Here is a 15,348-nt window from a genome sequence, read left to right on the forward strand (position 1 = left end):
GCCTGACAGGAACACCCTGCAAGGGGCCGGGGAATAAGATACTTAAGTTACCCACTTTCAAAAAACAAATTTACCCTTTACTCTCCATTGAAAAAGTAAGCTCTGTATGTTCTGTAATCATTTCAGGGAAACCAGCCCCTGAATTACCCGTTTCAGAAGTGCAGCCTCCAGGTGCACAGGGGTTGACATGAGCAGAGGGGAGGGGTTCGGGCCAGAGGGACAAGCTTTGGGCCTAAAGGACACAGGGACTGGACGAACCTGTGGAAGGGGTTCAGAAGGGGGCTGAGGTGTCGGCTCCAGGCTAAAATCCTGTGTGTGATCCTTCGGGCCTCACAACAGGCTCTACCCAGCGGACCTCCCAGGGATACTGCCCTCCCCACCTGAACTCAGGCCCGGGGGGCATCCAGCCACGTGCTCACTCACACCGCGCTCTTAGCTCAAGTGCCTCTGTTCAGAAGCCTCTACTAGGAACGTGGGGCAGAGGCCTCCCCGAGGGAGGCTGGGTCCTTCAACCTGCAGCAGCCTTTTGTTTAGGCCCCTCTCAGCAGTGAAATGACCCTTGTGTGTGCTGATCCACCTGACCCTTGACCCCAGCACTGTGCTGGGAGAAACGCAAGGGGAGGGTTGGTTTCTGGCTTCTACCATCACAGCAGGTGAGTTTGCCTGACAGCTGAGCTGCGCTGAGCCCAGCAGGGGAGCCCTCTGATCTGAGAAACACAGTCCCGGAACAGCCATAAGGAACAGAGGCACTGAGACCGTTTGTCAAACAGGTGCCCTATTTTACTAAAAACCACATATACATTACATTTTACAAAACAGCAACTATCTGATCCCTCGGTCCCTTCCTTAACCCCTTAAAAAGAAGGGGATATTTGGGGACCAACGGGAACAGGTTCCCCTCCAAATGCTGAGGGCTACCCAGGCATCTCCAGACCCCTGGTCCAGTGCAGGGCAGGGGGCAGCGGAGCCAGCTCACTGCTCCCATCAGCCCAGGGTTCCTGGAGCCCATCCAGAGCCCTCAGTGCCTAACCAGGGCCAGAGGGACCACCTGGATGGGCCTCAGCTGGACTCACAGCCGCTCCCTTCCTGGGCGGGGTCCGGCCTCAGGAGGAGGAGTGCGGGTATCCATAGTGGTTGTGGTCAGCCTCGCCCAGGGTCAACGTCAGTGACAGGCTGGGCTTCCGTTCCAGCTCCTCCTCCTGCAGACAGTGCTGTGGGGGTCGGGCTTTGAAGAAGTCTGAGATGTAGCGGACCTGGTAGAGCGGAGGGAGGTGAGAATGGGCAGGGGGCTGGCCAGGTACCAGGGACATGGGCATGAGAAGGAGGGGGATGAACAGGGTCCCAGGTGGGAGCGAGGGGCCTGGGTGGGCAATGAGAGGAATAGTGCCTGGGGTGGGAACAGAGCGCTCTTAGTGGAGGACCAGTGGGGAGCACTGAGGAGCTGACAGGCCCAGGGAAGAACTGCAGTAGGGCCAGGGGTCCAGAGAAGGACTGGGGTACACGGAAAGGAGTCCTGTGCACTGGGATGCAGGGGAGAAATGGGGGGAAGGAGGGGGTAAAGGGAAGGACTGGGGTTGGGGGAAGGGGTCCCAGGGAGGACTGACAGGGAAGAGGCCCAAGGAAGGACTCAGTGGGGCAAGGGTACCCAGGGCAGCACTAGGGTTGGCTGGGGAGTGGTCTCTGGACAACACAGGGGATGGAGTTAGGGTTAGAAGCTCACAGTGAGGGCAGCCACCAGTGCCCCCTGCAGGAGGCCAACAAGGACATCGCTCCAGTGGTGTTTGTAATCAGACACGCGGGTGTAGCCCACGTAGAGGGCAAAGGCCACCAGGAAGAACTGGACTGTGGGTCGCAGCAGCCGTGCCCACTTCCAACAGAGCCGTGCCTGCACATACAGCTGGAGTGGGGAGAGGACGTGTTAGCCTGTGCACCTGCCAGGCGCTCCCCCTCCCCCTGTACAGACGTGTTAGCCTGTGCGCCTGCCAGGTGCTCCCCCTCCCCCTGTACAGACGTGTTAGCCTGTGCACCTGCCAGGTGCTCCCCCTCCCCCTGCACAGACGTGTTAGCCTGTGTGCCTGCCAGGCACTCCCACTCCCACTGCACAGATGGCAGCACTGAGGCCGGAGGCAAACACTGGTCAGCCCAGGGCCTCCCGTTTTTATAAACAAATCAGTTAGCCCCCATCACCACCACTACCCACCCATTTTACAGCTGGAAAAACTGAGGTCCAGGGAAGGGAGTGACTTAGCCATGGTTCCCCTGAAAATCAAGCCCCGGAGAAACAAGACTCACCGCCAAGAACACCATGCAGTACATCCCAAAGGAAGAGTGTCCCGAGTAGAAAGACAACCTGAGGAAGGAGAAGGAGCAGGTGGCTCACTCAGCGTCTTCCTAACTCCCCCTTGTCCCCGCCCCGCCCACAGAAGGGAGGGTTCAACACGGAGGCTGCTGCTGTTAGATGCAGTCAAATCCCAGTAGCAGAAACTGTTCCCCTTTTCTGTTCCAGTTATCTGATAATGGAATAAGAGTCTCTGATTGGGGCTGTGGCATGAGATGCCTCATCCGTGAAGACTCTGAGGCCTGAACCCAAAACCCAGGGCAGACAATTGTGTCCGGCAAGCAGGCAACACCACAGTTTCGTTTTCACCGTGTTTCTTTTCAGGATTTTCTCCCATCTGCGGAACTGAGGGAAGACTTATTTTTATATAAATTCAAGATTCAGTGAAGGACATCAAGAAAGACAGAAAATAGCAGAGCAAGAAACTTCAAAAGCAATTTTTAAAAATGGCAAAAAAGTCACAATCAACTTCTTTGGAACTAATCAAAAGCTTGCAGCCACCAGAAGACTTGATCAAGATAAACCAGCTAAATCTCAGAACAAACAGCCTTGTGGCATTTTAACTCATCCTGGTCCATCTCCCACTGCCTAGACTGGTGGTGGCCTGAGGATTCCAAGAACAAACTATTTGCAACTGCGGACGGGAGTATGGCTGAAGGGCTGGCCTTGATCTCACCTGACTGGACATTCTTCCCAGTGCTGAGGTGCTACCTGGGGGACATTTGTAGGAAACATTCACAACAAATTTATTATTCTCTGCTGCCTGGGGCCACGGACAGCAGATGAGGCAAACAACAGACTAACCAAACAGAGCAGGGGGAAACGCCAGGGAATAAAATGCTCCGGGCGATGAGGGCCTGGAACGCAGACAGAGCTGTGCAGGAGCTCAGGAGAGGCCCGAGAGGGCCCGAAGCTAAGCTCTCACGTCTGGCCGCCTTCAGGCTCTGCACACACAGGAAGCAAAAGCTAAGGCAGAGTTGAAAATGTGTTTAACCGTGGAAGGGCTGACCCCACATGCACACAGACCCTTCTACAAACTCTGGGAGGGTTTTATGGGTTTTTTTGATTCCAGATGTTTAAGGAAATCTCTGTCCTATCACTGACCACTGGGCTAAAAGAATAGGAAGAAACGGCCACACGTGACAAAAAATACAGACTTTACAACCAGAAAAGTCATTAAACAAATAACTACTGCAACAAACAGCAAGAACAAACCCGGGGGAGGGCGTAGGATCATATTTCCAGAGTTGCTATATTATAATATTCTAAACACCCAGTTTAAAACAAAACAAAACAGGTCGGGGGTGCGGTGGCTCACTCCTGTAATCCCAGCACTTTGGAGGCTGAGACGGGCAGATCACGAGGTCAGGAGTTCGAGACCAGCCTGGCCAACATGGCAAAACCCCGTCTCTACTAAAAATACAAAAATTAGCTTGGCGCAGTGGCACACGTCTGTAATCCCAGCTACTCGTGAGGCTGAGGCAGGAGAATTGCTTGAACCCAGGAGGCAGAGGTTGCGGTGAGCTGAGATTGTGCCACTGCACTCCAGCCTGGGCGACAGAGCAAGACTCCAACTCAAAAAAAACAAAGAAAATAGGTCAATTAACAAAAAAAAAAAAAAAAAAAAGGAAAGAAAGAAAATAGGTCAATTAAGATTATTTGGCCGGGCACGGTGGCTCAGCCTATAATCCCAGCACTTTGGGAGGCCGAGGCGGGTGGATTACCTGAGGTCAGGAGTTCGAGACCAGCCTAGCCAACATGGTGAAACCCCGTCTCTACTTAAAATACAAAAAATTAGCTGGGCATAGTGGTACGCACTTGTAATCCCAGTTACTCGGGAGGCTGAGGCAGGAGAATTGCTTAAACCCAGGAGGCAGAGGTTACAGTGAGCTGAGATCGTGCCACTGCTCTCCAGCCTGGGGGACAAGAGCGAGACTTCGTCTCAAAGAAAAAAAAAAGATTAGTCGGCTGGGGCCAGGTGCGGTGGCTCACGCCTGCTACTCAGGAGGCTGAGGCAGGAGAATTGCTTAAACCCAGGAGGCAGAGGCTGTAGTGAGATGAGATCACGCCACTGCACTCCAGCCTGGGCGACACAGCAAGACTCTTTCTCAAAAAAAAAAAAAAAAAAAAAAAAAAAAGAAAAGGAAAGAAAAAAAAAAAAGATTATTCAGCCTGGCCGGGCACAGTGGCTCACGCCTGTAATCCCAGCACTTTGGGAGGCCAGGGTGGGTGGATCACCTGAGATCAGGAGTTCGAGACCAGCCTGGCCAACATGATGAAACCCCATCTCTACTAAAAATACAAAAAGTTAGTCGGGCGTGGTGGTGCACACCTGTAGTCCTAGCTACTCAGGAATCTGAGGTAGGAGAATCTCTTGAACCCAGGAGGCAGAGGTTGCAGTGAGCCAAGATCACACCACTGCACACTGCACTCCAGCCTGGGTGACAGAACAAGATTCTGTCTCAAAAAATAAAATTAATAAAAATAAATGAAAATACAAAAATTAGCCAGGCGTGGTGGTGCACACCTATAATCCCAGCTACTGGGGAGGCTGAGGCAAGACGATTGCTTGAGCCCAGGCATTCGAGACCAGCCTGGGCAACATGGTGAGACCCTATTTCTACAAAAAAATTTAAAAACCAGCCGGCTGTGGTGGTGTATGCCTGTAGTCCCAGCTACTTGGAAGGCAGAGGCGGGAGGATGGTTTGAGCCCAGGAATTCAAGTCCTGGGCAAGATAGCAAGACCCCCAACTCTAAAAGAAAAAAAAAATTAAAAGCAAAACAAACAAACAAAAAAGACAGTAATGAGGAATTGAAAAAAGAAGATATAACCTAAGCAAACCTCAACAAAACGACAGAGATCCTTCCTTATCAGTAATTACATTGAATATAAATAAACACTCCAATTAAAAGTCAAAGTTTCATTAAATGCCTTAATTCAATAAAAAGATTAATATATAATGAAAAAAACATTTAAAAAAGTCAGAGATCTGGCTGGGTGTGGTGGCATACACCTGTAATCCCAGCACTTTAGGAGGCCAAAGTGGGCAGTTTGCTTGAGCTCAGGAGTTCAAGACCAGACTGGGCAACATGGCAAAACCCCATTTCTACCAAAAAAAAAGATAAACAGTAGCTGGATCTGGTGGCACATGCCTGTAGACCTAGCTACTCGGGAGGCCCAGGTGGGAAGATGGCTTGAGCCTAGGAGTCTGAGGCTGCAGTGAGCTCAGATCATTGCACTCCAGCCTGGGTGACAGAGTGAGCCTCTGTCTCAAAAAAAATCAGAGATTGGACAATACATTAAAAAACATGGCCCAATATGCTAGGTATAAGACACTTACTTTAGAGTCAGAGACATAAACAGGTTGAAAGTCCAAGAATGGAAAAAAAAAATTCCATGCAAACAGTAACAAAAAGAGAACCAGAATAGCTATATTAATATCAGACAAAACAGACATCAAGACAAAAATTGAGACAAAACCCATATATCTCATTCTATGATGATGAAATGGTCAATCTTTCAAAAATATGTAACAATTACAAAGGTAAATGTACTAAACCACAGAACCCCAAAATACTTAAAGCAAAAACTGACAGAATGTTACAACATGGATGAACTTCAAAAACATCCAAGAATGCACTAACTTATACAAAAATTAGCCGGGCGTGGTGGTGCACGCCTGTAGTCTCAGCTACTCAGAAGGCTGAGGCAGGAGAACGGCATAAACCCGGGAGGCGGAGGTTGCAGTGAGCGGAGATCGCACTCCAGCCTGGGAGACAGAGCGAGACTCTGTCTCAAAAAAAAAAAAGAAAAGAAAGAAAAAGAAAAAGAGAAGGCAGACACAAAAGACCACATAGTGTATGATTCCATTTATATGAAACATTAAGAACAGGCAAATCCGCAGACGGAAAATAGGACAGTGGTGGTTGCCAGGGGCTGGGGGAGGAGTGACAGCTAACGGATACAAGGGTTCTTTTTTTTTTTTTGAGACAGAGTCTCACTCTGTCGCCCAGGTTTGAGTGCAGTGGTGCGATCTCTGCTCACTGCAAGCTCCGCCTCCCGGGTTCACGCCATTCTCCTGCCTCAGCCTCCCAAGTAGCCGGGACTACAGGCGCCCGCCACCACACCCGGCTAATTTTTTGTATTTTTAGTAGAGACGGGGTTTTACTGTGTTAGCCAGGATGGTCTTGATCTCCTGACCTCGTGATCTGCCCGCCTCGGCCTCCCAAAGTGCTGGGATTACAGGCGTGAGCCACCGTGCCCGGCCCACAAGGGTTCTTTTTCTTTTCTTTTCTTTCTTTTTTTTTTTTGGAGACAGGGTCTCGCTCTGTCGCCCAGGCTGGAATACAGTGGTACAATTTTGGCTCACTGCAACCTCTGCCTCCCGAGTTCAGGGGATCCTCCTGCCTCAGCCTCCACAGTAGCTGGGAATGCAGGTGCACCCCATCGTGGCTGCTGGGAGTGCAGGTGCACCATCGTCGTGGCTGCTAACATTTTGATTTGTTGTAGAGACGGGGTTTTGCCATGTTCCCCAGGCTGAGGGGTTTCTTTTCGATGTGATGAAAATATTCTGGAACTAGGTCGAGGAGATGGCTGCACAACATTGTGAATGTACTAAAAATGAATTGTACACATTAAAATAGAAAAAATTGTGAATTTTATCTTACACAAATTTTATTTCAATTTTTTAAAAAGGTCAACAATTCGGTGAAAAGTTTAAGGACTTATCAGTAGAGATGGTAAGAAGATAGTGCAGAAAGCCAGGCACCGTGGCTCACGCCTGTCATCCCAGCACTTTGTGAGGCCGAGGAGGGTGGATCACCTGAGGTCAGGAGTTCGGGACCAGCCTGGCCAATATGGCGAAACCCCGTCTCTACTAAAAATACAAAACTTAGCCGGGCGTAGTGGTGGGTGCCTGTAATCCCAACTACTAGGGCAGCTGAGGCAGGAGGATCTCTTGAACCTGGGAGGCAGAGGTTGCAGTGAGCCAAGATCGTGCCACTGCACTCCAGCCTGGGCAACAGAGTGAGACTCTGTCTCAAAAAAAAAAAAAAAGATAGTGCAGAAGAGGGTAGGGCGTGAAATTTAGGGGAGACAGAGACAGGGCATGCTCCCCTCGGCCTCCCAGTGTCTGCAGAGCCCACGGAACCCTGAGGTCTGGCTCCTGCCTGGCCAGCTGCCTGCTGGCTCTTCATGATTTGGCTCCTGGGCCTTCTTCAGCTCCCATTCCCCCCACGAGTGAAGGCTGCTGGTCCACACCCACCTGGCCTCGGTGACGTCGGCAGGGTTTCCCCTGCACACTTTCTCCAGCTGCACATAGACCGAGCAGTTGATCCGGCTCCAGTCGGGGTCGCAGACGGCTAGGAAGTTGGGCCTCAGACGCCCAATCATGTACTTGGCCAGGTCTGTCAGAGACTGGCTCACAGCAGCCCCGAACAGGAAGGTCCCCAGCACCTTGTATACAGCAGCCACATAGTTGTTGAAGTCAGAGCGAGAATAGAGCCGGTCTGTGTACACCAGGTAGGCTTCCCCGGCCGAGACCTGCAAGTGGGGCAGCCGCGGGAACCAGTGGGAGTCTCAGTCAGTCCAGGGGCCCTCACTCCTCCCCACGGGCCTTCTCAAGGCTGCTGGAGAGCTGGGGACTCTAAAGGGGGCCCTATTACCCACAGGTACCACTCAGGGCAAGGCTGTGTCCCCCAGCCCCACACAGACCTCCAGGACAGGGCTGTGCCACCCCCCATCAGGCCCCCAGGGTAAAGCTGTGCCCCACCCCATACCCCTACCCAGTCCCTCTGAGCCCCTCCTGCCTTACAAGGACGATGGTGGCCGTCGTAGTGACCCCAGCCATGAGCCCGTGGGTGATGGTATCTGGACGGTAGGGGTACCGGATGGAGTCATCCCCACAGTAAAATCCTCGCTTGTACGGGGCGTTCACCAGCGTCAGGATAGCAAAGGGCAGGGAGGCTGGTGGGGAAGAAAAGCCTGGGAGCTGTGAGGTTGTCTCACCCGCTGGGCCTTGGGGCCCCACACACCTGCCTTGGGGCCGCACACACCTGCCTTGGGGCCGCACACACCTGCCTTGGGGCCACACACACCTGCCTTGGCCTGGAGGCCTCCCACCTCTACTCTCACCAGACAGCAAGGAAGAGCTTTTTTCACAGCCCAAGTAACACCCCCTTTCCCATCCCCCTCAGACAAACACAAACTCCCCAGGCCCTCTGCCCCTCACACCCTTGCAGCCTCGCAGCCTCCTTTCTGCTCCTTGAACAAACTCAGCAAACACCCACCTTTGCACAGCCACTTCTCTCTGCCTAAAATATCTTTTTTTTTTTTTTTTTTTTAATTTTTAAAAGTAGGGACAGGGGTCTCATGTTGACCAGGCTGGTCACAAACTCCTGGGCTGGAACGATCCTCCAGCATCAGCCTCCCAAAGTGCTGAGATTACAGGTGTGAGCCAACGTGCCAGGCCCCAAAGTATCTCTAACTTAGTGCCGGGCCCCAAAGTAGCTCTGAGTAACCTCCACTCTCACCTCCCCTGCTGACTGTCCATGCCAGCGTCCCTCTCACAGAAGGAAAGGTCTGCTCTTTTTCCCTCTTCCACATGCAAATCCCACGTGGAATTAGGCAGCCACATGTGGGACACTGGAATTAATTTCCCCCCATCCACCCACCGGCACCAGGAGGGGCCTACCATGCTCAGGGCCTGGCCAGGGCAGATGTTTAATAAACATCTGTTAAAATAAGGCAGGACTTATTTTAACCTAAGAGCTGGCCAGAGAAGTCAGGAAGAAGCCAAGGAAGGGCACAGCTGAGACGCCTTCGTTCACGCACTTGCCCCTTCATCGACGTGGTGACCAGGACAGACCCAGCCCTGGCCTCAGGGATCAAAGACACATTCAGAAGCCACTTACGGAAGGTGTTGCCACTGGGGCTCCTGGGGCCCTGCTGAGCTGAGGGTGGCCAGGGAAGCAGGAGTCATCTATGGAGGACGGGGCAGAGGGCAGGTGCACAACAAAAGCCCGGGTCGGCTAGCCCAGAGACAAACCAAGGCAGGGCGTCCTTTGGCCCAGCAGGGCAAGTACAAAAGGGTGTGGCTTTTCTAAGTTCTGAATGTCAGCGGAGGGGCAGGGAGCCCCGCACTCCTCCCGACGTGCTAACTTCAAGGGCCCTAGGACACCATACACCTTCCATGCTGGCTATGTCTGGGGAAATAATCCAATGAAGAAAACAGGTCTGCCTCACAGAGCAAGAAAGGTGGAGGGAATGCAGAATCGAATGGGCAGGCCCGGTGCGGTGGCTCATGCCTGTAATCCCAGCACTTTGGGAGGCCAAGGCGGGCGGATCACGAGGTCAAGAGATCGAGACCGTTCTGGCCAACATGGTGAAACCCCGTCTCTACTAAAAATACAAAAATTATCTGGGTGTGGTGGTGTCCCAGCTCCTCGGGAGGCTGAGGCAGGAGAATCGTTTGAACTCAGGAGGTGGAGGTTGCAGTGAGCTGAGATTGCACCACTGCACACCAGCCTGGCGACAGGGCGAGACTCTGTCTCAAGAAAAAAAACAAACAAACAAAAGACGGGCAGCGCCAGGGCCTGGAGGCAGGGCAGGACTGCGGAGAGGGCGGGACGCAAGAACCTGGCTTCTGCTCCCACACAGGAGGGGCTGGAGCTGCTGTGAGGGGAGAGGCCTTGGAGGAGGCTCCTGCAGTTGCCGGCCGGGTGGAAAGTCAGGGTTACAAGATGCTGAGAAGGGAGTCCAGCCCCTACCCACAGCTCTTGTCGGGCGGAGGCTCACACAGGTTAGCCTCCGTTTCCGACCTCCCTGCCCCAGCAACTCCAACTAGAGACTCAGGCACCCCCATGACGACAGGCGCCAGGCTTCCCTCGGCCTGGAAAGCTCTCCCTGGGGTCCCCAAAACAGACACCTTCTCTTCATTTAGCCCCCTGGAAGCCTTCCCGCCCTCACACTGCCCTCATGCCAGCATCTGGAACCTCAGTGTTGACTGAACTGTGATGTGCTCAAGCTTCCAGCATGGAGGTGCACTGGGCCTGGCCACCACCCCTGGCACACAGCAGCAACAGCCAACCCCATCTCGGCTGTACCTCCCGCTGCTGTGTGACCTCCAGCAGGTGACTCAGCACCTCCCTCACAGGCTGTTGTAAGGGAAATGTTTGTTGTTTACATGTTGCTTAGTGCCTGGCATACAGAAAGTGCCACCTAAATGTTTAAATAAATAACACCATAGGTGCTCAGGAAATGGTACCCAGGGCTGGCAGACACCCACAGGGACTTCTTGCTGTCACCTGGCCCACCCTAAAAAAGGGTCTCCTTCGGGAGGTAAGAGGACTTGGCCTCTGCTGTGAGATGGCAGAGAAGCAGGAAACACACTGGGGAGGAGGGCACCCCCCAGAGATAGAATTCCAGGGCCATTGTCTGTTCAGCCGCAGAGCAAACACTCGGCCTTTGTTCCCGGGACCCTGCGGGAGGGGGGCCTCGGGATGCCCCTTCCGCCAGTCTGGTCCGCAAACCCGCCTGACAGGTTTGGTTCTCCTGGCCTCCCGGCCCCCTGCCACCCCGTTCACCCGAAGCCTGGGACCCAGCCTTTATCTCCAGTGTCTCCCCCGCCCGAGCCAGGAGGGCGGCTGGACCTCCCCGCATGTGCAGGGGTTCGAATCCCGCCGACGCACTGGGTGCCGGGACCGAGGGTCAGCCCCTCTCCGCGCGCACCGGGAGCGCCCACCCCAGGGGCGGAGGCGCGGACGTCCTGCCGGGATAACCCACGGCCGCCCCCACCTCCCGGGCCCGCCCGGGCCGCCGCCCGCGTGAATCACCTCCCAGGCCAGGCGGGGCGGGAGGGGAGGCGCGCGCGGTTCCTCCGCAGCGACTTCCTGCTGCCGGGGCGGGGGATGCGGCCCCGGCTCCCCGGGCCTTTCGCGACCTCCATCCCCCTGGGCCTGGGACGCGGGGACCCCCGGGCCTGGGAGGGCGCGCGCAGTGGGGGCGCGGAGGGAGGTCTGGTCCTCACGCGAGGTCCCCGCCTCCAGGGTCCTCGGAGGGACGAGGGCGTGCAGCCTCCCCGTTCCCCTGCAAACTTGCGCGGAGCCGGGGGCGTGTCCGTCCCGGGAGGGTCCCCCCGCACCCGGGTCCCCGCGGCTCTTACCGACCAGTAAGCACAGCACGTCGAGCAGCACGAAGACCCACCTCCGCTGCATGGTCCCCGCGACCCCCGACGCCGGTCCCAGCGAGTCCCGTCGCGTCCCGTCCCGGCCGCGGTGTCACGTGGGCGCGGAGCCCGCCCCGTGCAGAGGGGAGGGGCGGGGGGGAGAGGAGGGGAGGGGGGAGAGGAGGGGAGGGGGGAGGGGAGGGGAGGGGGGAGGGGAGGGGCGAGGAGGGGAGGGGCGAGGAGGGGAGGGGCGGGGAGGGGGCGGGGAGGGGCGGGGAGGGGAGGGGGCGGGGAGGGGCGGGGAGGGGAGGGGGCGGGGAGGGGAGGGGAGGGGCGGGGAGGGGAGGGGGGCGGGGCGGGGAGGGGCGGGGCGGGGCGGGGCGGGGAGGGGAGGGGCGGGGAGGGGAGGGGAGGGGGAGGGGAGGGGGGAGGGGAGTGGAGGGGAGGGCAGAGGCGGGGCGGGGCGCGGCGGCCCCGGGACCGCGCGGACTCTGCCCCCACCTGCCCGGAGCGTGCGGGCGCCACGGGGACCTCGTCCGCCCGGAGTCCCGGCCCTGACCGGGGGTGTGCGGGTCTCCGAGCGGCGTGAGGTCCTCAGAGGCTGGAGGTTCCCCGCGGGTCAGGCCGGCGGAGCCCCGGGCGGGGACGTGGAGAAGGAAGACGAGCGAGCGGCGGGACCGGCAGGGCCGCGGGGGGGTGGGCTCCGGCCCCGCAGGACGGTTCCCCGACTTTCCTCCTCAGGAAACGGCAGCCGCGCTGTGCACCTTGAATCTCAGAAAGCAGGAAGCACCTCAAAGTTGAAGGGGCGACGTGGCTTCATTTCAGAGGAATTTCTTTTCTCCTAATACTCAAAATCCTGGCGCGTCCTTCGATCCCTGGCACGTTAGAAGCTCAAGTTCCTCGGCACCCACCTTGCGACGGTGTAGAGTGTCCCCGGCGCACCCCTGTGCCCAGGCACCGTTCCTATTAGCGCACTTGCTATCCCATTTCACAGAAGAGCACAGGGGCGCCAGGAGCTGGGAACCCTATGAAATGGCGCCGGGGTCTGTGCCCCCACCAGGTCCTGGGGAGCCCTGAGCTGAGGGTGCCTGGGGATTGAGGGCACCTGAGCCAGGGAAACAGAGGCCCAAGGGACCCACACTGGGTCCTTTCGGCTGGGACCATCCGGGAGGCCTCAGGAGTGTCAGACCCACGTTTCCAGCCTTGACCTCTGCCACTCACGGTCACTTAAATGGGAAGTGGCAGGGCTGGGATCAGAAACAAGACTGCTGGGCCCCAGGTCCGCTGCCACCCTGAACCTCCTCTAAAACCTGTTCAGCACCATCAGCCCCCCGCCCCAGCAACACCAAACTTGCACGTGGGGCAGGGGGCGTCATGAGGGAATTCCAAGGGCAAGGGGCTCTTGGGAGACAGCAAAGGCACCCAGTGTGGTGCTGGGTGGGAAGACGGTGCAAGCTGACCTGTGGCCCTCCAAGGGCAGGGGTGAGGTGCAGGAGGTTTCAGGCTTCCCTGCTGCACTCACGGTGGGGTGGAGGGGCTCTAGCTCCCGTCAGAATTAGGATTGTGATGGTTCTGGTGCCTAGCATAAATGCTACATAAATGTAGGCTTCTGCATCACTACTGCGCTTTCCCCCACACTTCAAGCTGCCTGCAAATGAGTGATCACTGCTGTCAGTGTAGTCTTGACAGCCAACCCTCATTTTCTGCTAAGATGGAGAGGGTGCAACGTCTACTGGAGTCAAGGAAAGGCAGGGTTCTTTATTGAGTACCTACTGTGTGCTGGGGAGCAAGGGAGAGGTCACTTGGAGGGGCTTGCCAAAGTGTGGGGGGGGGGAAGACAGTGGGGGCTGTGGGATTGGGCCAAGCCAGGAGGGAGAGACCCAGGAGAGGGGTGAAGGTAGACCTAGGAGGATAGAGGGCAGAGGTGAGGCTGGAGGCTGTTCCCCCTTCCATCCTAACCCTTGGGTCAGGATTTGGGTCACCCTTAAAATCCCTGGGCAGGATAAGGATTAAAATCTGGTGGGGAAAGCAAGAATTAGGATTAGGGTCAGGATTGGGGTCGTCTCCTACATATGCTGACTGCGGTCCACCATACTTCAAGGAACTTCCTGTCAGGGCTTTCACAGCTGGATCTGCTGCTGCCCCCAGCTGCCTGGTCCTCCCTTACAGGAAGAACCTGAGGCCAGTGCAGCTCCCAGCAGGGACAGAGCCTGGCCTGGAGGCCAGGCCTCAGTGGCTTTCTCCTTCACCTGCAAATGGCAGAGCTGGAAGCGGGTGGTGGTACACGTCCCCAAGCTGGGTCCCCTAGAGACAAGCAACCCCTGGGAGCCAGGTCGCCACTCCCAGGCAAGCAGGCTCACGGGTTCAGCAGCTGCAGCTCCCACCTCTTGCCCAGCACTGGCTCTGCCACCTTGGTGCCTCGTTGCAACCTGGATGGCTCCAGGCCTGTTTCCAAATGGACTCTGTGGAGACTGAGACACCTGTGAAGTGGGCAGAAGGGGGCCTGGCACACAGTAGGTGCCACCTAAGTGCAGCCAGCCACTATACCTGCCCTTGCTTTCTGCACTTCTCTGGGACTTGAGAGGTGAAGTACCTTGCCCTAGGTCAAGATGGGAGTTGTCTCCCAGGTTTCTGGCACGGGGCTCTTGGAGTCGAACAGGTGCCCGTCAGTGGGTTTGACGTGCAGGCAGTGGGCATGGAACGCTGAGGGGGTGGATGGTGTGGAAAGACATCTAAGGTATCCCTCAGTCTCTGTCTGCATAAAGGCGGCAAGACAGTAGCTACCACCTGGGATTGTAGAGATTAAATAGTTTGTGAAATGCTTGACCCAGGGCCAAACATTAGGAAACATCATTTGAGGGTTAATTGAACAAAATACAGTGTGGGTAGGTATCATGTGTTTGCTGGGTCAAGATGTAGAAGGTACTTCTTCCTGGGGTCAAGATTTAAAAGGGTTGGAAACTGCTGCCTTCAAATTCACAATCCAGGACCCATGAATTCAAAATCCCACTCAGACTTTGCAATCCTTGGAGTGCCTCTTAATTTAGTGTAACCTTACAGTCAGGGACAGGGTAACCCTCCGGGTTTCAGCACCACGAGTCTGGTGTGCTCTGTCTGTGAGGAAGTCTTCACTGTGCCACAGCAAAGAAAAACACATAGCAGTAGTGCTGGATGCGGTCGCCAGAGACGCTCGCGCAGACAACCCGGGATGCGGCCCCCCTGCCAGAGCCCCTCGTGCAGACAACCCGGGATGCGGCCCCCCTGCCAGAGCCCCTCGTGCAGACAACCCGGAACGCACAGCCCCTCCCACCACCTCAGTCTGTTCGTTTGTTCACTGTCCCCGTCTCCTCCCACAAGCTCCAGGAAAGTGGGAGCTGGCACACAGTGGGTGCACAGGCCGTGCTTACTGGGATGCCCGGAGCCTGAGGTCAGCAGGGACCTGACAGCTGCAGGGAGCTCTCACTGGGTCACAGCAAGGCAAGACACACAAGCAACAGTGGAGGGCAACAGTGTGTTCTCAAAAGGAGAGTTGGTTTTCGCCTGCTTCTCGTACAAAACGAGGGGTGGAGAAGGCAGGGGCCACCCTGTGAAACATCGATTAAATTCCCATTCACAAACCTTCCTGATGCATGGAAGCTATTCGTGTCCCCCAAACCAGGATCTGGTGAAGGCAAGGAGTCCCCTGGAAGACCTCAAGACGAGGAAGAGCTTTCCTCCTCTGCAAAGCTGCTGAGCACCCACAGACCCCAAGGACCTGGTTCCGACTCAAGGAAGAACAAAGACGATGGTGGTGGAGGGGCTCCAGAGAACTCGTAATGCCTCTGGTGAGGCCACCACCGTCCTGTA

The 15,348-nt window shown here is 56.0% G+C and overlaps 1 protein-coding gene across 2 annotated transcripts; it reads right to left on the reverse strand.

The window, feature by feature from the left end:
- Nucleotides 1-758: 758 nt before the first annotated feature.
- On the reverse strand, nucleotides 759-11,649 carry PLPP2 (phospholipid phosphatase 2). 2 transcript variants are annotated; one of them, XM_054473618.2, is made up of 6 exons: nucleotides 11,500-11,649; nucleotides 8,152-8,303; nucleotides 7,603-7,880; nucleotides 2,293-2,350; nucleotides 1,721-1,897; nucleotides 759-1,253 (listed from the first exon to the last, which is right to left on the reverse strand). In XM_054473618.2, exons 1-6 carry the CDS (start codon nucleotides 11,549-11,551, stop codon nucleotides 1,104-1,106), a joined length of 867 nt encoding a protein of 288 aa, XP_054329593.2. In that variant the 5' UTR covers nucleotides 11,552-11,649; the 3' UTR covers nucleotides 759-1,103. The 2 variants fall into 2 exon arrangements, with proteins under 2 accessions (XP_054329593.2, XP_054329595.2); XM_054473620.2 differs by having other exon boundaries at nucleotides 11,541-11,643.
- Nucleotides 11,650-15,348: the final 3,699 nt, after the last annotated feature.

This window comes from Pongo pygmaeus, chromosome 20, assembly GCF_028885625.2.
Source record: "Pongo pygmaeus isolate AG05252 chromosome 20, NHGRI_mPonPyg2-v2.0_pri, whole genome shotgun sequence".
Classification (NCBI taxonomy): domain Eukaryota; kingdom Metazoa; phylum Chordata; class Mammalia; order Primates; family Hominidae; genus Pongo; species Pongo pygmaeus.